Genomic DNA, 27,887 nt, shown 5'->3' with positions numbered 1-27,887 from the left:
TAAAGCTAAAATATATTCCAAGGTTGTCTACACTGAGTGAGATGTGTGATTCCCCTGCTCGTGTACACAAACTCTACTAGTTCTCATTGATCTACAGTGAGTGTAAATAGCAATATAGCCACAGTAGCACTGATAGTAGCAGCAAAGGCATGGCTCAGCCATGCCGAGTACAAAGCTCATAGAATAGACAAAGCCCAAGATGTCTTTGTGTTTAGCCGCTCTCAAGACATACTTCTCTTTTCACAAAGAATCACTTGGTCCAAAACGGAATGAATTTCCTGGCAAGATATTTTGAAAGGCCTGATAGCCTGCAACACTTAATTTTTGCTCTAGAGTCTAAATAGCCTTGTTTGCCAGGTTGCTCAACACCTGAAACATTTCTGGATAACTGGAAATTTATATCTGTTTTGCAGTTGTTTTGAGAAAGTAGGGAACACTCTAGATTCTGAAGGACCAAAACATTGAATTATAGCTCTAAAATTAATTTTGATAATAGCATCTCCTTTTCTAATATGATTATGGTACGAAAATTCTCCAGGAATTCAAAAATCTGTGTTGGCTTTCTTCTGTATTTGTGGCCAAGAAAAGGGGGAGTGTTGGAGAAGGGCAATTCCTCTCTTGGATTGGTTGACCACCAGATCTGCTTTTTGGTATCATTTTCCTTTGATATCCAATAGATGGGTCCATATAGAATCATAGAACTGGAAGGGACCTCGAGAGGACATCTAGTCCAGTCCCCTGCACTCAAGGCAGGACAAAGTATTATCTAGATCATCCCCGACAGGTGTTTGTCCAACCTGAGCTTAAAAATCCCCAGTGATGGAGATTCCACAACCTCCCTAGGCAATATGATTGCAAATTAGTCTTATTTACTTGTTTGGTTGGTGGAGAGGCATCTGTTCTATACTGGATTCCCATGATCAGTAAAGAGTTCTAAAGAATGTTCTTTTACTCTTGGGTTTTCATGTAATATGATGTAATTATACACTGCGAGCTCTTCTGAAGAGTGACTATCCTTCTTGAGTGTTTGGAATGTGCCTAGCATATAGCGGATGCTTCTGTAAATAATAATAGTTATTCTGTAGTCATATATGCTTGCATGTTTACAAAGTTTTAATATTGAATTTTAATTCAATACACATATTGTTATAAAATATCTTCCAAGAGTATATCAATTATTTAGAATATTTTGGAGCTTTTTTAAGATTTGGAGAATGTAGCATTGGCCTACCAGTTAGGGGATGGAACTAGCTAGCACAAGTAGTAGTCAGGTAGGTGGATATCTTGTTATCCAAGAAGTATTTTAGAACGTTTTATGTTCCAACTCCCAATGAGTTGGCATAGGAAACACAGGCAACAGTGATTTTTTTTTTTAATGGGAACAGTCCTATAATTCTGTTTAATTTTAAACTTTATACTTCTATATATTGAGACTTTTATAGGTTCATGAATATTCTGTTCTCCCTGTCTTCTCTTATTAGGGACACCTTTTGTTGCAAGGAGAAAAGAGACAGTGTTTTAAGGGAAATCTGGATTTTCTGTTTATAGAGCAATAAATATGCTAAAATGAACTGCAATTGTACATGTTGTAAAATTACTTTTGTTTGACAAGTAAATAAATCTTAATTGAAAGTCAGTGCTAGAGATATTAAAAGCTTGCACTGCCTAACAGTTCTCAGCCCCTTTTATTATTTTTTTTTTTTTATAAATACAGCAAAAGGGCTCAGTATTTGTGGTAGCTTGACAATGGCTCATGTTATTTGCAAATGCCTTTATTTGCAGATCTTTTGCACAGTTTACAGGTTTTTTAGTGGAAAGCACAACCAGAAATTATCTGATTTGGCAAAAGTTAAAAATATTTTTTCCATCCATGTGTAGAATGAATTTTGTTATGTGCAGCACCAGTATCAAGTCACTGTGTGGATGTGTGCCACCAGTAGAAACAAAAAACCTACATAATATATATTTTTTAAAAGTTACCATAGGTATGAAAGAATTAAAAATTTTATTAACGCTAATGTTAAAAATATTACATATTACACAGGTTAAAAAAAGTGGATCTGTACATCTGGGTATAGTGCTTAGATTATCCACAAACACAAAGTTTGTTTTAAAAGTCAGAAGACATATAGTGTCTAATCAGCACAAGGTGCATTGCTTAAGGTGTGTATTTGTATGAACCCTAACTCCTGCCCGCATAAATGCAAAAATGTGTTTTTTTAGGAATGCTGCTCTGAGGTGTCTGGATTCTCAAAATACATTCTAATTATGACAGGTTTCATAGCAGCAGCCGTGTTAGTCTGTATCCGCAAAAAGAAAAGGAGTACTTGTAGCACCCTAGAGACTAACAAATTTATTTGAGCATAAGTTTTCGTGAGCTCGGATGCATGAAGTGAGCTGTAGCTCATGAAAGCTTATGCTCAAATAAATTAGTTAGTCTCTAACGTGCCACAAGTACTAATTATGGTACATCCTCAAATACTAGGACTAAAAGTGAAGGGAAAGGGTGCTTTATACTGACAGTTACAAAAATAGTTCATTTACAGTTTGTAATTTTACTGATAACAGCAACATAAAAAATAAAGACATTTTTACATTTTGATTACTGAGTTCTACATATTTTCAACATTCAGATCGGCAGCTAGTGCCAGCCATTTCTCATCATTAAAATATTTTAGCAACCTTCCTCCTCTCTTCCCACCTTCCCACAGGCCAATACCATTCACTAGATCAGTAGTTCTCAAACTGTGGGTCGAGACCCCATTTTAATGGGGTCACTAGGGCTGGTGTTAGACTTCCTGAGGCCTGGGACCAAAGCCCCAGTCCCACTGTCCAGGGCCAGGGATGAAGCCAAAGACTGAGGGCTTCAACCCTGTGTGGTGAGACTCAGGTTACAGGCCCCTGGCCTGGGGCTGAAGTTCTCAAACTTTGGCTTTGCCCCCCACTACTCTGAGTGGCAGGACTTGGTCTTTGGCCTGCCTACCCAGGGCAGCAGGGCTCGGGTAGGCTCAAGCTTCAGACCCCACTCCTGGGGTTGTGTAGTTAATTATTGTTGTCAGAAGGGGGTCATGGTGCAATGAAGTTTGAGAAACCCTGCACTAGACTCTAAAACAGCAAGATTTGATAAATACTTTAGAAGTTTGGCATCACTTGACTTTTAAACTTTTAGACAAAATTGTATACACTAAAAACAAGAGCCATGTAAAAGAAATAAAGTAGTAAGAGAATGTTACTTAGAAAGCTTAACTTTTTAAAGCTCTAACTCTCCCTGCCGCAGCCCCGGAGCGGATCTCTCCCGTCCTCTCCCACTTCCTCTCTGGAGCTCGGGGAGAAGCATCTCTCCCCACCGCAGCCCCAGAGCTGGGGCCGGGGGAGAGGCCTCTCTCCCATCCCTGCCACAGTCCTGGGACTGGGGCTCGGGAAGAAGCATCTCTCCAGGCCACAGCCTCAGGGCTGAGGGGAGTTTTCTCCCTTCCGTAGATCTGCACATCCCCAGCTCCCACATCACCGTCCTCCCCCCCACCCACTCCCTATTCCCCACCTCACCCTACGCTCACCTGTGGCTATGCCCTTGTTTGCATGCCTGCATGGCTATAGTAATTAGGTGTGCGGCCCTTCGAATCATAGAATATCAGGGTTGGAAGGGACCTCAGGACATCATCTAGTCCAACCCCCTCCTCAAAGCAGGACCAATCCCCAACTAAATCATCCCAGTCAGGGCTTTGTCAAGCCTGACCTTAAAAACTTCTAAGGAAGGAGATTCCATCACCTCCCTAGGTAACTCATTCCAGTGTTTCACCGCCCTCCTAGTGAAAAAGTTTTTCCTAATATCCAACCTAAACCTCCCCCCCTGCAACTTGAGATCATTACTCCTCGTTCTGTCATCTGCTACCACTGAGAACAGACTAGTTCCATCCTCTTTGGAACCCCCTTTCAGGTAGTTGAAAGCAGCTATCAAGTCCCTCCCTCATTCTTCTCTTTTGCAGACTAAATAATCCTAGTTCCCTCAGCCTCTCCTCATAAGTCACGTGTTCCAGTCCCCTAATCATTTTTGATGCCCTCCGCTGGACATTTTCCAATTTTTCCACATCCTTCTTGTAGTGTGGGGCCCAAAACTGGACATAGTACTCCAGATGAGGCCTCACCAATGTCGAATAGAGGGGAATGATCACGTCCCTCGATCTGCTGGCAATGCCCCTACTTATACATCCCAAAATGCCATTGGCCTTCTTGGCAACAAGGGCCCACTGTTGACTCATTCAGTTTCTCCTCCTCTGTAACTAGGTCCTTTTCTGCAGAACTGCTGCCTAGCCATTTGGTCCCTAGTCTGTTGATGGCCTGCTATGCGGGCGCACACCTTAGAGGGAACACAGATGCCAACTTCTGTCAACTTCATAAACTCTGTCCAGGAACAATTACATTGTGAACTCTGGGGAATTTAAAATCTATCAGGGTTTCAGACCTTGACATTATCTGGTCTAAAAGATGTTTGTCATTTCCTTACACATCTGTGTGAAAGAGAACTCCCATACATTTCAAGTGGAACAGAAAAATAGACTTTTTTCCTTTTCTTTTTTTTCCGGTGGGTGGGGGACATGGTGCATCAGTTTGTGTCAAAGTAATTCCAGCAGTTCTATAACACATTGCTTAGAAAATGATTTTTAACAGGATATACAGAAGGACTGGGAAGAACAAAAACAAAAGCAAAAACACTTCTCGTTTTAGTTGTATAATCTCTAGGTACAGTGAATGCCTTTAGAATGGAAGGACTTCAAGAAATAAATGTGCAGCAGAATGCAAATATCAGTAATATGCCAGACTATCCAATACAGAAATGTAGCCAGGGTGGAAATATGACAACCAGTATGAATCAGCATTATTACACAAGTGTGTAGAAGTGGGCAGTGTCATTGCCCGTGTTTGAAGTACTTCATGCATTGTTGGGCAATCAAAATACTTACTAATTATGAGAATAGTTAATAAAGATAATATAGTAATCTGAATTGGAATTACCACACCTTAATTAGGCCCTAACACTAAAAAAAAAAAAAAAAAAAGGTAATCTTAGAGGTCATAGCCTACCCCTCTACATCTTTTATATCTCATTCGTAAGAGTATGCCCTTAGAATCAACTGTGCTGAGACATTGGTTCAGTATTAATAGGAATAGTAAGGCAGACGTCCTGTTTTTTCCCTCTCCTTTCCATTTTATGTTGGGTTTTAATCTCTACCTACTGAACTGTCTTATTGCTATCAAACTTTAATATAAAAAAATGTATCTCTACTTAAAGCAAATTACTTTTGAACTCTATATATAAATATAATTGAAATTCTAAACTGCCGGTCAGTGGGGTCATTGTTATCACTAATGCTTACGTGACAGATTGTCTGCCAGTAAGTAAATATTTCATAACCAAAAGACATGAGGGAAGTGAGCATTATATTAAGAGAAACGCCACCTACTCTGACTTAGAATCATAGAATATCAGGGTTCGAAGGGACCTCAGGAGGTCATCTAGTCCAACCCCTTGCTCAAAGCAGGACCAATCCCCAATTTTTGCCCCAGATCCCTAAATGGCCCCCTCAAGGATTGAACTCTTGAACGCCTTATCCCAATGAGCAATGGTTAGGATCAGAGACCAGTCAACTTCCCTGGTTATGAGAGTTTCTGCCTAACCAATGAAGTACGAATTTGGGGCTTGAGGAAGAGGGAAAATCCCTTTGGGGGTTGAGGTTATCCGTTTTTTTTTACAGGAACACCCAGTTGAAAAGGGACCTTGGCAGCTCCGGTCAACACAGCCACTAAAAATCTGGTTGGCTGCAGTGGCTGGCTCTGTGCGGCTCTTGGAAGCAGCTGGTATGTCCCACTGGGTCCTAGGTTCAGGGGCAGCCAAGGTTCTCGGCACGCTGCCCCCGTCCGCATGCATCACCTCTGCAGCTCTCATTGGCTGTGTTCCCAGCCAATGGGACCTGCAGATACAGCACTCTGGGCTATTCCTGCACCACAGGCAGGGGCAGCATGCAGAGCCCTCCTGGCCTACCCTGTCCCTAGGAGCTGGTGGGACATGCCAGCCGCTTCTGGAAGCTGCCTGAGGTAAGTGCCACCTGGAGCCCACACCCCAACCTCCCTTCCCCAGCCTTGAGCCCCCTCCCACACCCAAACTCCCTCTCAGAGCCAGCACCACGGCCCAGAGCGTCCTCCCGCACTCTGAACCCCTCAGCCCCAGCCCAAAGCCCCCTCCTACACTCCAAACCCCTCATCTCTGGCCCCACCCCAGAGTCCCCACCCCCAACCAGAGCCCTCACACACACTCCCCGCATACTAACCCTCTGCCCCAACCTGGAGCCCCCTCCCACACCCTGAATCCTTCATTTCTGGCCCCAACCTGGAGCCCACACCCCTTCCCACTCCCCAACCCCCAGCCCCAACCTGGAGCCCCCTCCCACCCAAAACCCCTTATCCCTGGAGCCCACACTCCCCAGCCGGAGCCTTCAGCCCCTCCCACACCCCAAACCCCTGCCCCAGCCTGGTGAAAGTGAGCAAGGGTGGGGGAGAGCAAGCAACAGAGGGAGGTGGGCTGGAGTGAGCAGGGGGAGGGCCTCAGGGAAGGGGTGGAGCATAGGCAGGGCAAGGTGTTCAATTTTCTGCAATCAGAAAGTTGGCAACCCTAATCTCAGAGCCTTGGAAAATAGTGGTTTTGGGCAGGAAGGTGGCCCCACCTAATGTAATGATGGGCTCAACTCAGAAATCCTAAGATTGGAGGAAACGGGTGGAATGTGAGAGTGCAGGGTATTTGCTCTCCCTCTGGACTCAATGTGGGGCTGCAATTCAGAAGTGGAATTCAAAATGAGGAATTGCTCCTATATATATATATAGTGACAAAACTCTATCCTTGCCTCCATGGGTCCCACATTTCCTGGTGGATTTTGCTAGCCTCAGAGGCTCACTGTGACCCTCCACATAACCCTTTTCTCCCTAGAGACAAGGGAGACAGTCTATTGAGCCATTTTCATCATAAGCCAGTGAGGGAGGTGAGGAGAAGTTATCCTTCCTTGCACAGTCTCTGTTGTCTCCTAGTCTCAGTGATTAATCAGGGGGCAAAGGTGGGGGGGGGGAGCCCAGACCCACCCTCTACTCCAGGCTCCAGCCCAGGGACCCTAATAGTATCAGCTATGATAGCTGACCTTTTAGAAACATAACATGTACAATTCCCTGGGCTATTTCCCCTACAGCAGCCCTCACTTCCTCAAGCTCCACTTCACCCTTACCTCAGAGCCTCATTCCTTGTGCTTGATATAGTGTGTACTATTCAGCCTCTCCAACAACACAGCTTCCTCCCACAGCTCCTGATATGCACACCCCCACCTGACTAACTGGGAGGCTTTTAACTAGTTTCAGCCAGCCCCTGATTGGCTTCACGTGTCCCAATCAACCTAGCCTTCTCCCTGCCTTCTGGAAAGTTCTTAATTGGCCCCAGGTTTCTTAATTGACCTGGAGCAGCTGCCATTTCACTTATCATGGTACCAGGGATTTGTTTAGCCTGGAGCTAATATATCTATCTCCCACTACTTTTTCATAGCTATCTGGCTTTGTCCCATCACAGGGACCACACATTTCAAAGAACCTCTAGTTACAGGTCAGTAATTTCCACTTTCTTAAAAGTCAAACTTAAAAAAAGGCTAGGTACAGGCCAACTGTCTCCAAAGGTATTTGTTTGGGAAAGTTTTGAGTAATTGAAAGAGGTTTATTACAGTGGAAGTTCTATAACAGCCATTAATTTAAAGTGGTTACTACCACAGTCCTTGTGATTCCAAAGCTTATGTATATGCTATATTAACATCACAGTTAGGTCTGTAACTGAGCCTTATGTCCCTACTTTAATAAGGTCTTCGCCTATTTTGTTGTCCCAAGTCTGTATTCTACTTTTACTTGGGGAGATTTACTCTGTCTGTCTCCTTCATCCCTTCACAGAAATTCTCCTTTTATTTTGTTTGTATATGTGCCCATATTAGGAGGAAAACTGATGACTTGTGATACCATAACAGTAGTTTAGTGATGTTTTTTCATATTAAAACATTGGTTTAATGGAAAATTAAATGCATCTTAATAGCTGAAAATGAGCAATATATGCGTATATGCAAGTGCCTATGCACTTATAAACTCTTGTGTAAAAAGATGATATTACTAGCCAAATTTTTGATAAAATTGTGTTTTCAAAAACATTAAAATAGAAGATTAAGATATGAGTATCTTTTAAAATGTAAATTCATTTTCAGAGCAGAGCATATGAATTTTAATATTCATGTAAGAAATGGAATTTGGAACACAGTTGAAAGGAAATACTTGGGAGAAATAACCTTCTTAATCTCTTTCTCATATGACTGATACATATCAATCTCTTTGCATCCTTGATTTTCTTATTGCCTAAATGTACTTGATAATTTTTGCTTGAAGTAACAGTATACAGCCAGTTCTAACATCAGGGTACTCAAGATAAAGCTGATAAAACACAGCAGCATATAATATACAAGATATTGCATCTCAATTAAGGTAGAAAGTAATAGTAATGTAGAAATAAATATATATTTAACTTTCTTTACTCTTGTTGTTATGAGTGTTACAAAGAACCAGTTGACCTTATGGTACAATTCAGCTTAACTCCTACTGTAGAGTCAATGCCAGGGAATGATCTGCATGACATTCATTCACTGTTGTTCCAGTATGTGTGTTCTGTGTACTCCCTTACATTATCTGTATGAGAACAGAATCTTCTTTTATATATGGGGGAGAGGGAAGGCCCCTGCTACTTAGTGCTGAATGTAGTAAGTATTAATACTTACTACTTACACAGAATGTTCTGTCTGTGGACAACAAAGTACTTCATAAACATGACCTTCACAACATCTTTGTGAGGTAAATGTTTATTAGTCCAAGTTTACAGACAAAGAAACTGGGGTCCAGAGAGGTAAAGTGCAACTATATAGAGGAATTGTGTGGCAGAGCAGGGAAGAGAGCCCACATTCTTTGGTCAGTTATTGTGTTTTATCCACTAGACCATTTTGTATTAATGGTAGGGAGGGTAAATATGTTGCCTTTCTCCCTAACTTCAGTGTTAAAAATGTTCAGAGATTTGCCTGCCTTTTACACTCAAAATGGTCTTGCAGTCTGAGAGGTTCAGAATTATGGACTTGGCCTTTTGAAGTCACAGGACCAGTTAATTAAATATATTTTATTATTAATCTATAGGGAATGCTTTATTCTAGAGGGAATATTTTGTTGTCTCTTAATCACCTCTAATATGGAGTTTTTTCTCATCACACATAAAACTGATTACGTTGAAGTCTTTTCTCTATATTCCTTTGTTTTTTCGAAACAGATGCAAATAGGTTCTTTTACAGCCAGTTTTCCCTTTTGGTAGTTAACATTACAGTGGCATTAGAAATTTTGAATATAAATGAACTGTAATGTCATTGTAGAAAAACCTCTGAAAAATGACCTAGATTTAGCCATAATCTCTTTTTATTTAAAATTCTGAGACCTTATAGAAACATATTTGTTTGTTGTTGTAGCTTTTATTTTAATTCTCTTATTACCACATTTTGGGGTCTGTCTCTTCTCCTTGTGCTCTTCATCTTGGCATCATAATATGCCTAGTGTTAAACTTTTTTTCTTTCTCAGACCATCCTCCACATTTTATTTCTGTAACCCTTTGCTGGACATTTCCTTGACAACATCACAGGGGTTGGTTTGTTTGTTTGTTTGTTTTTAATAAAGGCAGCTCATATTAATTTTTCAATCATGGTTTGTTTCAGCAGCTTGGTGTAAACCCAACAACCTTGATATTTGATTTTTTTTTAAATAATCTCCAAAGTGCTAGTGTTAGAAAATGGCTTCTCTTGTGATTTGAAGAGTTGCAGCCACCAATTTCCAGCTGAGGATCCTTCTATTTTTAGTTAAGGGGAATAGTATCCGAATTCCACATTTGTTTCCATGAAGATTTTTCTTACCATTATTATTAGTCATTTTTTCTTCAGTTTGTTTAATTTTTTAATTTTTGTCCTACATTGAAATCTACATTCTGCCATTAGACAACTTATTGTAATTTAAAGATCATTAGGAAATGTTTATTATAGCTGAAGTGCATAGAGAGCTAATAGTTAATATTTCATTGACATTTCCATTCTAAAAGATCTTTCAGTTGCATATAATTTTTAACTTTTCTTACTGAAATTCTTCATTTTTGAGTCTCAGCCCAAAGCATTTTTTTTTTCCTGGAAAAAATGAAGGAAAGCAGTTTTGCCTCTGGAGTGTGAAGAATTCAAATGTAGCATGTGTACATACCTGTCTTCCTCATTCAGTTTTTGACTGGTGCCAATGCCCATTGTGTGGATATATTCTATATTCTGACTATATTCTGATTGATAGAAGTCCCACTTTACTCATGCCCGTTTTCTAACCCAATGAGAGGCTGTTTTTGAAGGTGAAAGTGGCTCCTTGCACTTTTTTCCCATCCTGAACAAATCAAGAAGTGGGTCTGTGTCCTGAGACATATATGGCACAGAAAGGTAGGTAATGTTTAAAGCCTCTAACAAAGGTTATACAACAACTAGACAGTACCATAGATATTTAAATCAGTTTAGTCATGTACATTTCACTATGAATACATATATTCCTGTCAGGACAACTCTACTCAAGAGAAGATAATGAGTTATGGGAGGAAGATTATTGCTATACCCAGTTTTGTAAGTAATTATGTCAGTGACATATTTTACTTGTGCCTTAATTCTAGGCATGATTTTTTGCTTTCCCCTGGTCTGATTCCTTTTCTACCTTCACATTTCTGTCCCTAAAGCTACAAGATTCTTACAAATGCAAAAAAGCATTTTTTCATAAGTGTGCTCCCATTAATTTTAAGAGGCAGATAAATTACTTTATTTGAGGGAAATAATAATAATAATTTTACATTTGTGTGTTTATTTGTCCCTTAGCAAACAATGTTAGATTTTCACCTTGTACCCACAAATAGTTTTACATCAATGTCTCACTGTCTTTGAACTGGATGTAAAGAAGAAATAAAACTAAAGCACCCTATAAAACAGAATAAGAATTTAATATCCCCTGCAGGGGAGCAATTCTTTTTAAAGACAAACAGAAAAGGTCAATAAATAGACTTTGCAATAATAAAACTATAGATTTCAAATATAGAACATAACTCTGTACTATATCCTCTAAAGCCAATACATTTATGTATTTCTCAGGAACTTGGGACTGAAAGTGATTCAGAGAGAAACAAAGTCCCAATCAAAAGAATTCTGTAGAAGACACTATCTGGTTTGTTCAAGAGAGGGTTCAGCTTCAGACCCAGGATGTGGGTTCTTTGAGGCTCTCCTCACAAAGGAAGGGAAAGATGGAAGTTTAACTTCACCTAGCAAAAGCAAGAAGATCTGGGACATCTGTTCAAAGGGTTGTAAGATAAAATGTTACAGGGTGTTTCACTGTTTGGCCTCTTTCTATATGTGTGCAATGTTATGTGCTTTTTCAAGCACTGACACCTGCGTATTTGTGTAATTGATTCTAATACCTGTGCGTACAATTGTAAATACTTGAAAAGCTATGTACAATGGTGTTTGCACTCACGCAGAAGGAGGCTACGAGCAGGTCTTTCTGAAAGCCAGTCCATAATGAATACATGTATTCTCCAACACATGGCTAAAAGAGAGTTAGGATTAAACCTGTTTTAATGGAGTCCAGGTAAACTAGCTAACAATGCCAATAATGTGCATATAATTTCTTTAGTGTTTCTGGGACACTCTGATTCAAGAGGTATCTAGACATATGGACTGATTTTTTATATCTTTTTTTTATGTTACAATAAACAGTTTACTGAACTCGATGTTAGAAGAACTCTTCTGGAGTTAAACTGATTTGGACTCTCACCAGGGTATCACACTTAGGGCCAGACTTTAAGCTAGCCATAAACCAGGTTCTGAAATAGATGTCTGATTATCAAATTTATGTGTCTAAAACTGCAGCCACTCTTTTGAGGATGAGTTTTGAAAGTACTAATTAGAACATAAGGAAAAACATACTGGTCCAGACCAATGGCCCATGTATCCCAGTATTTTGTCTCCAACAGTGGCTATTACCAGAGCTTCAGGGGAGTTTACAGAAATTGGCATTTAGAACGATCCATCCCTGTGTTCCCCTCCCAGCTTCTGTCAGTCAAAGGTTTAGGGTTGCCCTAAGCATGGGGTTGCATCTCTGACCATCTTGGCCAATTGCCATTGATGGATCTATCCTCCATGAACTTATCTAATTCTTTTTTGATCCCAGTTATACCTTTTAGCCATCAGAACATTCCACGATAATAAATTCCACAGGTCATAGGCGCTGACTCTGTGGGTGCTCCAGGGCTGGAGTACCCACAGGGAAAAAATTAGTGGGTTTTTAGCACCCACCATCAGCCAGCTCCCCTCTGTTCCCCGCCCCAGCGTCTCCTGGCAGCTGGCGGCCCCGCTGATCAGTGCCTGCCCCTCACTCCCAGCGCCGCACACCCTCTGCAGTCAGCTGTTCAGTGGCGTGCAGGAGGCGCTGTAGGGGAGGGGGAGGAGCAAGGGCTGGGCGCACTCAGGGGAAGGGGCAGGAAGAGGGGGGCCAGGGGCAAGTGGGGGCAGGATGGGGGCAAGAAGAGACGAGGCAGGAATGGGCGGTTGGGGAAGAGGTGGAGTGGGGGTGGGGCCTGCGGCAGAGATGGGGCTTAAGAACTCCCCAGCAGATTAGAAAATCGGTGCCACTGCCATAAATTAATTGTGCACTGTGTGGAAAAAGTGCTTTGTTGTATTTCTATTAAACCAGCTGCCTATTAATTTCATTGGGTGACCCCTGCTTCTTGTGTTATGTGAATGGGGAAATAAAGTTTCTAAATTCACTTTCTTCACACGATTCATGTTCTTATATAACTCTATCATACCCCCCTTCGTTTTCTTTATTTCTAAGATGAACAACCCTAATCTTTCTTTTTGCTCCTTGTATGGAAGCCATTCCATACCTTCATCATCTTTGTTTCCCTTCTCTGAATCTTTTCCAGTTCCATTATATCCTTTTTGAGATGGGGTGACCAGAACTGCACATAGTGTACCACGGATTTATATAGGGGCATTATGACATTTTCTGTCTTATTTTTTGTCCCTTTCCTAATGGTTCTGAACCTGTTTGACCACTGCTGCACACTGAGCTGAAGTTTTCTTATGTCTAAAATCATAAGAGCTTCTAGATTACTTTATGTACTGCGGGATTTTCATCAAGATTCAGGTTAGACAATGTTCTGCAGAAGGCCTTGCCCACAAGCTCCTGTTCATGGTATTATCTTCATTCAGTGCTGAAAAAGGAACTGACCTTTTATATATCAGTTTTCCCTACATACCTTAAGATATCACCAGTCTCTGCCTCTGACCCTGTTTTATTCCTATTTGTGGCCTGCTGCTTTTGCATCTTACGTTGACCATGTAAGTCATCCGGGCTCTAGTCCAGCACAAGGGTCACAGTCTGGATTCAATGACAAATGTGAGTTTTGCATGATTTTTTATGAGGAAATCTCAGTGGTTTGGGTAAACGTATTAATATTAATTTCATGTGGAAGGGAAGATGTCACTGATAGTCTTTTCACTGCACAGAATTCCTCCTTCAGGCTAGATTTGGAGTTCAGTAAATGGCAGATTCCAGAAAATATAGTACCCAGTGGCAGTGGTCATCATCAACAGTGAGCATCTTGAGTGTTTTCCGTGTATTCTCCATAAAAGAACAATACTTCTCTATTGCTATTCCAAGCAACTGTTGATTGAGTTAGATTTCTGCTGTTCGTATAATCGAACACTGTTTCAGAAATGCCTGGGAATTTCTTGAGGCCTGTGACACAAGTTGGCTTACAAAGTTCTTAGTGTGTTGTCCTCTAAACACACAGTCCTCTATAAAAAGAATGCTCCAGCCATCCGGAATGATCAGAGTAACCTCACATGTAAATGTGACCTTCTCATTACTTCATAGAGTCACAGTGTCTATGTCCAACTGTCAGTCACAGAAGCACATTCTTTCACTTGATTGAATCCTGAATAGAAGGAAGAAATTTTAAATTTCTCCTTTATATCCCCTTCCCAACTCTCCCACTCCCTTCCACCTCCTGAAAATAACCTTTTTTGAATAATTTTATGAAAAATAGCTGCTGATTTTGGCCTCAAAGTAAAAATGTTATTTATGCAACAGCTAGGAATGCAGAGTGTTCTAATTACCATCTCACTAAAGGGCATTTAAGATATGCAAATGTAAGTTTCCCTTCCTGTTTTACTGATTTCTGTTTACTGCAAGTGATGTTTGCTTTAACCTTGCACCTGTGCTGCAACTGATCTTATTCTTGTACTGAGCTGCTCCATCTGTCATAATAGTAAATTAATATAAATATGAATTAAGAAAAAAAATTAGGTTCATACGCTTCTCCTAATTGTGTCTAATATGAACCTTAAAATTCTAGACAATAGTGGCTGAAAAAGTTGCTGAGTTGTTTATTTGGGGAGTAGTTAGAAACATGATAGCCTAGTACTCATTTTCCCGAATGGAACTAAGAGAACAAGGGGAAATATAATTTCCCCAGACAGCCTACTTAATACTTCGTAAGATTCTCATTCCCTGTTTATTTGAATTGGCATATGCCCTCATAGTAAAACCAGCTATGATTAACGTTTGCAGACACTTCCGAGAAACTGAATTAAATATCAAAAAAGGAGAGAGAAACCATGTGGTATTTTAAAAAAAAAAAAAAAAAGCCTGCAGACGGTTAAAACAGTAGGACACCAAATTTGCAAATACTATTGCTGTTTAAAATGTATTTATTCAGTATTTCAATCATTCTACTGGTAAATGGGTCACTTAAAGACATTATTCCTTGTTCCTAGATATTATGTACATCAAAGAGTAGGAAAAAAGAAAATGCAAATTACCTAAACAGTAACCCACCAGACATTGTGACATATTAGTAAAGAAGTTGTTGTTCCTTTTCTAATTTATTTTTCCCATCACTACGTAAGTGCTAAATAGCAGCCCACCATTTTATATGTAAGGTACATGTGTCTGCCTTTGTGTATAATGACTCATGAAAATTCCCATATACCAGCAGTCCATGTAAACAGTCATATTAGTAGCAACTGTTCATCATTCAGCCGTATCGATAGTACTATAATTTTTTTCTGCATGACTGTTTTTATTCTCACCCCCTTTAATCAGCCACACTTAACCTTATGAAACTTTCATCTTCCAGGCTGACATTTTCTTCCTTGGTCTCTATTTAAATTTGAATTTTGTTTATAAGTTTGAGCAAAAATGTGTGTCCATTTTTGAAGATGAAGAAAGTGAAAATATACAATTGCCACCCTAATGAGAGAATCACTTTTTAAGAATATATATATTTATTAAAAACTGGAAATCTGCTGATGAAGAATTGAAATATGGCCTTTAATTAGATTTCCAGTGATCAGAAGTGCTTGACTAGGTTTTGAAGAAAATTGTCTTTGATTTGACAAAATTGAGTGTTTTAAATTCATGTGCCAGGCATGCTCAATTGATTTATTCTCTGAGCTCACTAAACGTAAATCTACACTGGAAAAAAATACCCACAGCATGGCCACAGCTGGCCCATACCAGCTGACTTGGGCTTGTGGGGCTTGGGATGCAGAGCTAAAAATTGCTGTGTAGATGTTTGGGCTCCAGCAACACTGCATTTTTATAGCTCATGGTCAAAGCCCTGCAATCCCAAGTGATCTGACCCTGGCTAGCCATGGTTATTTAATTGCTATGTAGACATACCCTAAGTGTCTAATCCAAAACACATAGAAGTCAATGGGAGTCTCTCCATTGACATAGTAGGCTTTGGACCAGGCCGTAAATGCACACATAAAGGAGGATGCATTGTACATACATACGTAGTGTAACTGAGCACTTATCTTAACTGCATACTTTTACTTAAGTAATTTATGTTTTTCCTCGAACCAGACTCCCATCTACACACACAAATCTCTAGCTTAAGATGCTTTAAGCCTGAGCTAGCTGGCCTGTCGAAGGGTGTGAGTTGGAGTTCAAGTGTTGCTGACTCTGAGCTAGTAATGCAGTTCGGATGCATCAGTTCGAGTTACAACTCCTAGTTCAGCCACTAGTTCTGTGTAACTCGGGTATTGTTTTGCAGTACATTCACTCTGGTCTCACTCCAGCTCGGCTTGCTCAAATGGTGTAACTGGAGTTAACTGTTGCAGCAAGCCCTTCACAGTGAACTGACTAATCTGTGTGTGAATTGTAGAGAGAACTAGGGTAAGAAAAAGGGTTTTGCAGACCATGTGAGGTGTGAAAGGGGTGAGAGACGTCTCTATTTTTATACACTATAGAGACAGATTGACCAGTGGTCCTTGTAAAGGACTATAGGCAGGTGTACTCTACAGAATTACTTCAGTATAACTAAGTCACTCAGGGGTGTGAACCCCCACCCGTCATAGTTACACTGACCTAAGAGTCAACATAGAGCTGTCTACACCGGCGATCTCCCATTGGCATAGAGTGTCTTTATTAAAGCACTACAGCAGTGCAACTGCATCAGTGCAGCTGCACCGATGCAGCATTTTAAGTGTAGACCTGCCCTAAGGAAAAGGCTTCAATAGACATGTGAGGTTAGCACAGGTGTTTGCAAAGGGTCTTCTGTGGGACCTTGTAAAGTCAGCTTCTCAAGTTGGAGCTTCTCAAATGGAGGAAACATCTAGTTGTTGTTGTCCCTGACCTCCAGTAGAGCAGGGGATGTGTTCCAGAGATGCTTAGGAACTCCAGCAATCAGAATCCCTTCCCTAGCTCTAGAGTGCCTAAGGTGTCAGGAATGGGGCTTCCTCCTGCAGCCATCCTAAAATGTACTAGAGGGACTCTTGCTCTGGTGCAGCACACCCGAGTAGCTCCAAGCCCTTGAAGGCGCTTGGCTTCCTAAGTCTTACCAGAGCTGGTGTTCTGCTCCTAAAGTATCGCTCTCCAATTGTGTGCAGAGAGCTGGTGGTGTCAGGTGCGAGAGGTATTCTGATGGTATCTAACCACAGTTCCGGATTAGGAATTTACATATGATATTTGTAAGTTTTTGAATCTCATCAATTTGGTCCATCAAGGAAAATCCATGTCAGTTCACTCTCTGGAGTGTGAGTATAATATGTAGGGCTGTCAAGTGATTTAAAAAATTGTGATTAATTGTGCGATTAATATTTTTAATCGCAGTTAATCGCACAATTAATCACACTGTTAAACCATAGTAGAATACCATTTATTTAAATATGTTTGCATGTTTTCTACATTTTCAAGTATATTGATTTCAATTATAACAGAATACAAAGTGTACAGTGCTCACTGTCATAAAATATAAAGATTTGTACAGTAAAAAACAAAGAAATAGTATTTTTCAGTTCACATAATACAAGTACTCTTTATCATGAAAGTTGAACTTACAAATGTAGAATTATGTAAAAACAACTTGCATTAAAAAATAAAACAATGTAAAATCTTAAAGCCTACAAGTTCACTCAGTCCTATTTCTTGTTCAGCCAATCACTCAGACAAACAAGTTTGCAGGAGATAATGTTGCCTACTTCTTGTTCACAATATCACCTGAAAGTGAGAACAGGCATTCTCATGGCACTGTTGTAGCCGGCATCACAAGATATTGACATGCCAGATGCATGAAGGGACATATGAATCTTTAGCGCTTCAATTACGAGTCCAGAGGACATGCGTCCATGCTGATGATGGGTTCTGCTCGATAACAATCCAAAGCAGTGCGGTCCGATGCACAGAAGCGGCCTCCTCTACCTCAGAAAAAGCTTCTCTTGGTGGAAAAAGCTGCTAATCCTTCTCCTCTTGAATATGACTTCATTTGGCATTTCTTTTAAGGAGGACATGGTTTTCTCATATATCCCCAAAGGTTTTGAAATAGATTTTTATGTGTGCTGGGAAAGGAAGCTGGCATTCTGCCACTAGTTTCCCCACTAGAGAGGTTAATACTAATGTAATTCTATCTAAGCCTTAATATGATGGCAGTATCCATAGGGGATGCCTTCTCCAGTGAGAAAGATTTAACCAAGTCAGAATCTGCTTTGAGCAGGCCAAGAGGTAGGCTAAAGGTAAGAGCAGTAACAACAAATGCAGACAGAAATTAGAGGCTTTTCTCTTCAGTCTCTTTATTGCCTGTTACAAAATCTAGGAAATGCAGCAAATAATATAAAATAGGTAACAGAAAAAAATGAGGAAACACCAGATATCCAAATCTTGTTCTTCTAGCTTTTTCAAAAAAGAGTGAATTATTTGATACTACATTAGTAAGATCTCAGTTCAAAAAAAGCACTCTAATATGTGCTTTAGGCCCATTGGCCTCAGTGGATTTAAGCATGCATTCAAGTGCTTTGCAGATTCAGGGCTGACTGTTTTTTATATGATGATCAAAAGTACAATCCGTATCATAGCATGTAAGAAATGTTCTAAAGTTTATAGTTTTTGTTTTTTTTCCAAAAAGGATGGAACTTCCTCACCTTTCTTCCTCCAAAATTTATCAGAATGAGAAATTTCTTAATTAGCGGACAAGTATGTATGTAAATTGCAAAATCCCCAAGTTTAATTTTTCCCCATTGTCACATTGTTGATATAGCAGTGTCATAATTGGCCATGTATATCTATAGTGAAAGGATTTTTTTTATTCTTATGCCTGTGCCTCAGATGTGATCTCTAATAGAGATTGGCTTAAGCCCTGAAGCACAAGGTTTAATATCCCTACCAAAATTTGTGTTATTAATTATAAGAACTTTTGGATATTCTTGATATCTATATAACTATCCAATCCCTTTTTTAATCTTGTTAAGATTTAAGCCATTTATGGTGGGTGCAAAAATATAACAGACAGGTGTTTATTGTATAGATATTGGAGTGCCCCTGCTATACATTACTCATGTTTGTATTAACTTAGGGTCCTAACTGAAAGCCTTACTAGGGTGTTAACCTCACTTTCTCAGATAAAATGTGTGTGCATTAGGGCCTCTTGTTTCGTGGTTTGTTTTTTGTTGCTGGTTGGTTGTTTCCTAGTTGAAATTATTAACTGCATGTGTGGAGTCAAAGAATGAAATGTAGTGTTTTGTTTCTTTATTTTCTTCTAGCCATCTGGTTTACTGCCAAAGTCAAAACTGTCTTAAGGCAACACTGTCAACAATATTCCTCTCTGAGACATGCCATAGCAGCTGTATTGAACACTGCATTCAGAACAAGATGGGGTTGGAGGTGGGGGGGAGGGAAAGAATGTAGAAACTTCCAACCAAAAGCTGTATTATCACATCTCTTTGTTGGAGGGATATTGACAGTGCAATATTCATGCAAAACACTGAATAACTTGGCTACTTTTATATCTGTACATTTAGCACATAGAATCATAGGACTGGAAGAGACCTCGAGAGGTCTTCTAGTCCAGTCCCCTGCATGGGTGGGCCTAGGCAGCGAATTGTTTACGCCATCGCTATGCAGCACAGTTGTTAATCCCATTCTGCATGTAACCTCCGTAAACTTTTCATCATTCAGTAAAAATGTTGCCATGCTGCTGACAATAGATGTCAGTAGCAAGTAAGGCAGAAGGAAGACCTGGTGCATTTATTTCCTATAACATTAAAGCCATCATAATTATGGGTCATTTGCCTGGCTTCTTTGCTAATTAAGAGTTTTAATTGCCTCTAGTTCCAGGGAATTAGTTAAGCTTTTCCATTATGCATATTGCCTTCCATAATCATCTGCTTCTCTCATACAACAAGCTTAGTGACATCACGGAAACCAATAAGGCAAGCCAGACTAGTGAAGTATGTTTCTATGTATAGTGTGGATTAAAAAAATGTTTGTTTTGTTCTACATTTAAGCTTACTCTTTAAAAAGGCAGAGTGTGTCAAAGTTGTGCTTTTTCTGCTTTCAGAATGCACGGAGAGCTTAGAGACATGGATGTATGCCACAAACCAAGTATACTGTTAACAACCAAACACACAGGCAGGACTGTGCTCCATGTTTTGACAGCAGTTGCTCCATTCCTCACAACATTAGCCAGACGTTGTTTTATACATAATGATAACGATCAACAGATTGAAAATATTAGCCCTCAAACTGCAATGAAAAACAAATTAAGAAAATTTAGTGAACATATGAAGGAGACTAGCATAAGAAGTTAGAGAGTGCTTCCATTGCCCACTGGAAGTCATTAATTAAGTCACGCTTCATCAAACCTCTGAGACAGAAACTATCTTTTACTTTCCCTTGGCTGATTCTAAATGGTTGCCGACATATTGATGGACATAGGGTTAGTATTTTAAAAAGAAAGCGGGACAAAAGGGTTTTGTTTGACCTGAGTGAATTGATTTACCTCACAGTGATTTAAATCTCCAATTTTAATCATTATTTAAATCAGAAAGCAGGAAACTTTTATTTAAATAATCAGTTTTAACTAAAAAGTACAAATGCAAAACATGATTATTTTCTTAAAGAAAGGTTGAATCTCAGTGGTTGATAACTTTAACAGGGCTGAGCAGTCCCTCATGGCCAGAGTTTTCTTTGCAACAGCTGCCTCCTTCAGGGCCTCCATGTGGGGCTGGTTTAGTGCCCACAAACAGTCCAACCAATAAAGTGCATCACTGCAGGACAAACGTGCATACTTATCTCTAGTTCTTCTGCCATCCACGTACAGCTCTTCCCCTGCCACAGTCTTCTCTTCATTTCTCAGAGCTGTCTCTCTCTGGAGTTCAGTCTTCTGGCTCTGGCTTCCTTCTCTTGCCAGTGTCTCCCCTGTTCTGAGGGATAAGGCAGTCCATATATGGCCCTCCTCCAGAGAGCTCCTCCCAGTTGGCTAGAAGAGAGGCAATCCCTGACCCACCCTACACTACAAGGCTGCTGAAGCTGGAACAATGTTGTGGAGATTTTCCCCCATCCAACTCCTGATTACCCAGGACCACTTCCTCTCTTCCATTACCAGGCTATTTCTTGGGCCTTTGTTCATTCCAACTCCCTGGAACAGCATCTTCTGGCTCCCTCTACTCTTAAAGGGACAGTGTAACCCTCTTTGCAGTAACCATTAAAATATGTTGCAAAAGAGCAAACGTAATTCTGGGATGTTGTGTCAGATTCGATCACAGAGACCCCGTTGGGACTGTCACCTGATGTGCTGAGACTACCTGTGAGCCCATTTTCTCTGCCAGTTTGGGCCTTCAAAATTCTTCCTTGTTGAGGAAGACATGTAAGCCTGCTGCAACACAGACCCAGGGTCTGAACCACGCCCCCAAAGCTGCAGACTTAACTGAAAATAGCTTAAGAAGTGCTCCTGTATGCAGCTCCCAGACACCCAGCTCCCCATGGGACCCAAACCCCAAATAAATCTGTTTTACTCTGTATAAAGCTTATACAGGGTAAACTCATAAATTGTCTGCCTTCTGTAACACTGATAGAGATGCACAGCTGTTTGCTCCCCCAGGTATTAATTACTTGGGGTTAATAAAAAAAGTGATTTTATTAAGTATAAAGAGTAGGATTTCAGTGCTTTCAAGTAATTACAGACAGAACAAAATAAGTTACCAAGCAAAATAAAACAAAACACGCAACGCTAACAATACACTAAAGATCTAGTTACAAATACTAACTTCTCACCCTCGATGTTATCTCGGGTACAATCCTTTTCAGACCAACGTTGTAGTTATGGCCTGGGTCCAGCAATCACTCACGCTCCCCGTAGTTACAGTCCTTTGTTCCAGTTTCTTTCAGCCATCTCTTTGGGGTGGAGAGGTCATCTCTTGAGTCAGCTGAAGACAAAATGGAGAGGCTTCCTGGGCCTTTTATATTCTCTCTTATGAGCGGAAACCCCTTTGTTCTTCTGTGCAAAATCACAACAACAAGATGGAGTTTGTAGCCACCTGGGCAAGTCACATGTCCATGAATGATTCAGCTTTTTGCAGGCCAACGCCATTGTTTACAAGTTGTTTACATGTTTGAACATTCCCAGGAACGCTCAGATGTGGGTTGGCTTGTCCCAAAGTCCATTGTTAGTTAAGTACTCCCAATTATTTGAATAGTTCCCTCATAATATGTTGGCCAAAACTTCTTTATGTGTTTCCTGCAGCAAACACTTCAACTACAAGCTTAGAGCCAACGCTCATAACTTCAGATATGAAAATGATACATGCATACATATGGGATGAATATATTCAGTAGATTATAACCTTTGCAAAGGTTATGTATGGCATATCTAGCATAAAGCATATTCCAGTTATGTTACATTTACACTTATAAGCATATTTTCATAAACATATAGAGTGCAACATTACAGATGTATTAGCAGGAGTATTGTAAGCAAGACAGGAGAAGTAATTCTTCCGCTCTACTCTGTGCTGATTAGGCCTCAACTGGAGTATTGTGTCCAGTTCTGGGTGCCACATTTCAGGAAAGATGTGGGCGAATTGGAGAGTCCAGAGAAGAGCAACAAAAATGATTAAAGGTTTAGAAAACTGAAAAAATTGTTTGTTTAGTCTGAAGAAGAGAAGACTGAAGGGGGATATGATAACAGTTTTCAAGTACATAAAAGGTTTTTACAAGGAGGAGGGAGAAAAATTGTTCTTGTTTAACCTCTGAGGATAGGACAAGAATCAATGGGCTTAAACCGCAGCAAAGGCGGTTTAGGTTGGACATTAGGAAAAATGTCCTAACTATCAGGGTAGTTAAGCACAGGAATAAATTGCATAGGGAGGTTGTGGAATCTCCATCACTGGAGATTTTTAAGAGCAGGTTAGACAAACACCTGTCAGGTCTAGATAATATGTAGTCCTGCCTTGAGTGGAGGAGCCTGTATTAGAAGACCTCTCTCTTCCAGACCTACAATTCTATTATTGGCACCTGAATATAGCCGTATTGCCTATTTGATGGTTCCCTTTGGTAACCTGAAAGATTCACTATACGTATACACATTTATTTAAGCAATTATATAGCTTAATTTACTTTTATTCAGATTTTTATATATTTTTATGATTTTAGGAAAATAATGAATGGTGCATTTCTTCTTTATTAGATGACAATTTTTTATTTGCGATTTATGTCAAATACTACTTGGATGAAGTCAAATTCAATTAAAATGCACAAAAGTAGCATTTTATTTTATTTTTCATTAAACTACCTTGAATGTGCTGGATACAAAATATGTTGATAATTTTTTTCTTATGTATTTAAATCTAACTGATTTATTAAACAAAAGAAATGTTCTCTGTAGTTACTGTATTGATTGTTTCTGGTCATCATGTCCTCATCCTCTCACACTTTAGTTTTATTCATAGATTGAAAGAGGAAAGCAAGCTTTTCTGTTTTATCATTTCCCAATTGGTTTCTTAACTTTGAATAAACTAATAATTGTCTGAACTATTGAATAAACTGAAATGAGGAAAATATTATCTTTACACCTGCAAAAGAGGCTGTTGCTGTCACAAACTGTTTTAGCACTCAGTAAACCCTGCTTCCAGTTGCTCAGCCAGTGACTTCCACCAGTTCAGGACATTGACTTTCTTGAAAACTTGGCAGCAAACCTGTATTGAATTTAAATTTTAAAAATCCTATTTTTTAAATCCTCTATTTGTATACACCCTGTGTTCCACCTTGCAGTTCTATACTTTTTTTTTTTTCTCTATGTACATATAGAATACAACTAACCATGTTTTTGGAAAATTCTCATTGAATAAAATAATGTTTTGACATATTACAGAGCTTTTTTTGTGAGACAGCAGTCAGAGAAGTTAACTTCTGCATCACCCCTGGCTAGACTTCCCTGAAGAAACAGTGAGAGGGGACTGAATGGTGCAATAAATCAATCCATTTTTTTCAATACTGTATGGGTTAGGTCGAAAGTAAATTTAATGTTCCCATCTCATTGTCATTAGTTGCTTAGTTTTAGTAGTTGCAGTCTCCAGTGTTGCCAGGAAATGGATGGTGTGATTAAAAAAAAATCTACCTAGGGTACACAGGGAGGAAATTTGAGACAGTTGCTAGTGACTACTATGAAGGGCCTTTAAGAAACAGAGGTATTGTAGGTGAGAGTTGAGCTGCACTGGCAGAGCTAAGTGGGAATTCTTGTATTAGCACTGCCATTGCAGTCCATCCCTCCACTTCATGAGCTCTAGAATTATTGATGTTGTTTGTAAGAATACACAGAAAAATGCAACCTGAATGTTAGAAGTGCTCAGTAGAGCTGTGTAAAATTTTTTACGTGTATAGTTTATGCATTGAAAAATGTAGTTTGGTTAACCTGAAGGTATTCATTAATTTCACACAAATTCACTGAAAAGTTTTGTCTACAGGTTTTTTTTTTTCAAGTTAGATTTGATTTACAGGGGACTTGGGCACCATTCACAAAATGGGGAGGAGTACTCCTCCTCTCCCTCCCCCCCCCTTACTGCTTCAGCCTGGTGGTGAGGACACTCTCACCTGGAATGTGGGAAACCAGATTTGAATCACTGCTCTGGAGCAGGAGACTTGAAACCAAGTCTTCCTGTTCCCGGGTGAGAATCCTAACACCAGGCTATTGCCTATTCTCATGTGGGACGGAGAGAGTGTCCCCTCTCAATCTCTGCTGTTGAAATCCTTTCTGCTTTATGTAAATAATTAAATATTCATTGGAATGAGGACTTGGATCTCCCACGTGCGAGGTGGGTACCCTACCCACCACACTCTCGTCTCCCCTTTCCCTTTCACCCCCAGCCTGATGGCTATTTAGGAACCACCATCTCTTTCTTTGTGAATCTAGTCCTTGTAAAAGACCGGGAAACAAGACTTTTCAGGTTGAACAAAATGTTTCACTGAACCTGAAACAGAACTTTCTATTTTTTCAGAACTTCGAAGGAACCAAACTATCTAGTGCTCAGAATCCCGAAATGTCATTGTATTTTATGGTAGCTGCTGTTGCTCAACATTTCTGAAACTCACCCTAGACATTTAAGTTCCTTAGGTACCTGTGTTATGTGCCTACTTTTAAACATGTTGGCTACTTTGTACACTTACTCTGACCCACTATTTATACTGCCTCAAATCTCTTCTCTTTTTTTACCTTATATCTGATGCCCTCCTTCTTTTGGCTTATATAAGAAAAAAGTAAGGATGTACGGTCAACAGTTCTGGTTATGTATTAATAAAAATAACAAAAAATCATTGTAAAGTTATCGGAAAATTCAAAGTACAAACTGGCAAGTTCATGTCTACTTCTTACATCTTAATGCTTTCAAAGACTATTCATATATGTTGCCTCTCTTTAAAAATATACTGTACTGAACTACTTTTTGCCTTACATTTAACATTTTTTCATTGTTTTAACCATTGTACACCTTACACCCATTTAAGGTTTAGCAAAAAGCTCATTTTGTTGAAATGTACCCTAGCCACAAAGATTTGGAGAGGAAGAATGATCCAGTGATTAGAGTGCTAGCCTGTGACTTAAGAAAGTTGGGTTCAGTTCCCTGCTCTGCTACTGACTCCCTCTGTTACCTTGGAAAAATCACCTAGCCTCTTTGTGCTTCATTTTCCCATCCATAAAATGATGTTAAATGGAACGTTCTACTTCAGAGGAGTATTGAGGACAAATACATTAAAGATTGTGAGGTGTTCATATACTACACTGGCGCAGGCCATATTAGTACCGTAGATAAATAGGTCAAAATTTCTGGATTCTTCTTACCTGGGTGTTTAGATTTTCATCATTTTCTGTTTGGTATAATTTTAAATGTGCTTGGAAAATAACACAAATCTGATATTGACTTTAATTTTAGTTAAACGACATATAGTTTTGACTTTGAAATATTATCTATAACGTGGGAATAATAAAATTTTACCTAATGCTGTAAAAGGGCAAATCCTTTCAAAATATCCTTGCCATAAATAAGTTGGTACTCTTCCTGCAGAGGAATAGACTCATAGGTCTTGTCTACGCTACCGGCCGGATCAATGGGCAGCGATCAATCCAGCGGGGGTTGATTTATCGTGTCTAGTATAGACACGATAAATCAACCGCTGATCGTTCTAGCATCGACTCTGGTACTCCACCTCAATGAGAAGTGCAAGGGGAATCAAAGGGAGAGCATCTCCCGTCGACACACTGCAGTGAACACACCTCAGTAAGTAGATCTAAGTGCATCGACTTCAGCTATTCACGTAGCTGAAGTTGCGTAATTTAGATTGATTTACCCCACCCCACCTCCGTAGTGTAGACCAGCCCACAGGCTTTTAGGCCAAAAGGGACCATTGTGATCATTTAGTCTGACCTCCTGCTCATCATAGGTCACAGAAGCTCACCCACCCACTCCTGTAACAGACCCATAACCTCTGGCTGAGTTACTGACGCCTTCAAATCATGATTTAAAGACTTCAAGTTACAGAAAACCCACCATTTTCTCTAGTTAAAACCAGCAAATGACCCTGTTTTAATATTTTATGGGTGAGATTTTCAAAAGCACTCTGCCATTGGCTTATTTCTGCTCCTTGTTGGAATCAGTGGTAAAATTCTCTCTAACTTGAATGGGAAGCAGAATTAGGCCATTCCTGAGTATTTGTTAGAATCCCATCCTATCTTATCTAGTGGTTCCTTTTATATAAAATAATCATTTTATTGATGCCAGAGACTTTATTTCAGTAATACGTTCTATTATACATGTTACAATTAATGATTACTTGACTAGTCCTGCAGTTGTTTCCTTCAAGTGTGTGTGTGTGTGTAAATAGGTTTACCTGAACTTAAATTGCACACTAACCTGTAAACCTTAGATAATGCTAGCAGTGTAAGAATGTATGCATGTTTGTTTTGTTTTCCAAATAGCTATGCAAGTCTTTTCAAATGTCAAAACTTACTGTATTATCATTTAGACCATATGGAAAAGTTTAACAAACAAAGAAAGACTTCTTCATTGTAGATTGTAAATAAACAGATTTGTCTATATTCTGGTATAATTCAGAACTTTAATTCACCTCCCCTCCTCCACCCCTCCGAGAATTGTATGTAGTGCATACTGTGGGTTTGTATTCAGTACGTTGATAGTCTGCACTCTTCCCTTCTCCAAGAGTTTAGCAGGTAGATAATAAGTCATTAAGGAGATAATTTAAAGTTTGCAAGAAAAAATGTCTTGATTCTTAGTCATCAAGGAAACGATTTTAAGTCTGTAAGGAAAACATCTTGATTCTAGCTTGGTTCTGACAACCAGTACATATAATATCTTTACATGGCTAGTTCCTGTATATGTGGCCAATTCCTTCATCCTTGAAGTGGTTTTTGTTTTTCTCATAAGTTAGGCTTTGGAAAAAGCACAAACATTTTGCAGACTATCCACAATATACTACTTAAGTAGTGTCCATATGGGTGCTCCACTTCAGGTATGCATGCATCTCTCAAGCCCTTGATTGGAGACTTTCAGTTAGCAGTGTCTGTTTGGCCCATGCATGCATCCTGTTCCTCCTCATGCTGGATACTGAGACTATATAGGGGTGGACAGGCGAAATGCCCTCAGTTCTTTCTCAACTGCCTCAGGCTGAAATGAAGCCCTAGCATTTCCATCTTGAGCATGCCTTGACTTTCTAATATTTTTATAATATTAAGATAGTTTTATCATTAGAATTAGTTAAAACATTCCCCTCACTATTTATCTATCTCCTCTCTTTCCCCTCAGGGAAACTAATTTTGTTTCTGACAGTGCATTTCTGCCTCACCAGGTTTCAAATGTTGCCTCTCCTGCCATAAGGCTATTCCTGTGAGCGATGGCCACAGTCAGGGAATGTCTACACTAGAAACTTCAGTTGAC

At 39.7% G+C, this 27,887-nt stretch overlaps 1 protein-coding gene across 5 annotated transcripts in view; it reads left to right on the top strand.

Annotated features, from left to right (window-relative positions):
• Positions 1-27,887, top strand: part of PUDP (pseudouridine 5'-phosphatase) — a 146,845-nt gene that overhangs the window by 100,865 nt on the left and 18,093 nt on the right. For 2 of the 5 annotated variants that reach the window (XM_078854036.1, XM_078854035.1), the window contains one exon: positions 11,259-11,658. The exons of 2 other annotated variants lie outside the window; for them this stretch is intronic. In XM_078854036.1, the coding sequence (XP_078710162.1) occupies positions 11,259-11,568 (310 nt within the window). In that variant the 3' untranslated portion in view covers positions 11,569-11,658. Of the gene's footprint in view, positions 1-11,258; positions 11,659-27,887 lie in introns of those variants that run through there. One more of the 5 variants, XM_073354379.2, reaches the window with a different exon arrangement.

Source organism: Lepidochelys kempii, chromosome 1, assembly GCF_965140285.1.
Source record: "Lepidochelys kempii isolate rLepKem1 chromosome 1, rLepKem1.hap1, whole genome shotgun sequence".
NCBI classification, from domain to species: domain Eukaryota; kingdom Metazoa; phylum Chordata; order Testudines; family Cheloniidae; genus Lepidochelys; species Lepidochelys kempii.
Note: the sequence above shows the minus strand (reverse complement) of the source record. Positions and strands in the feature narration are given on the sequence as shown.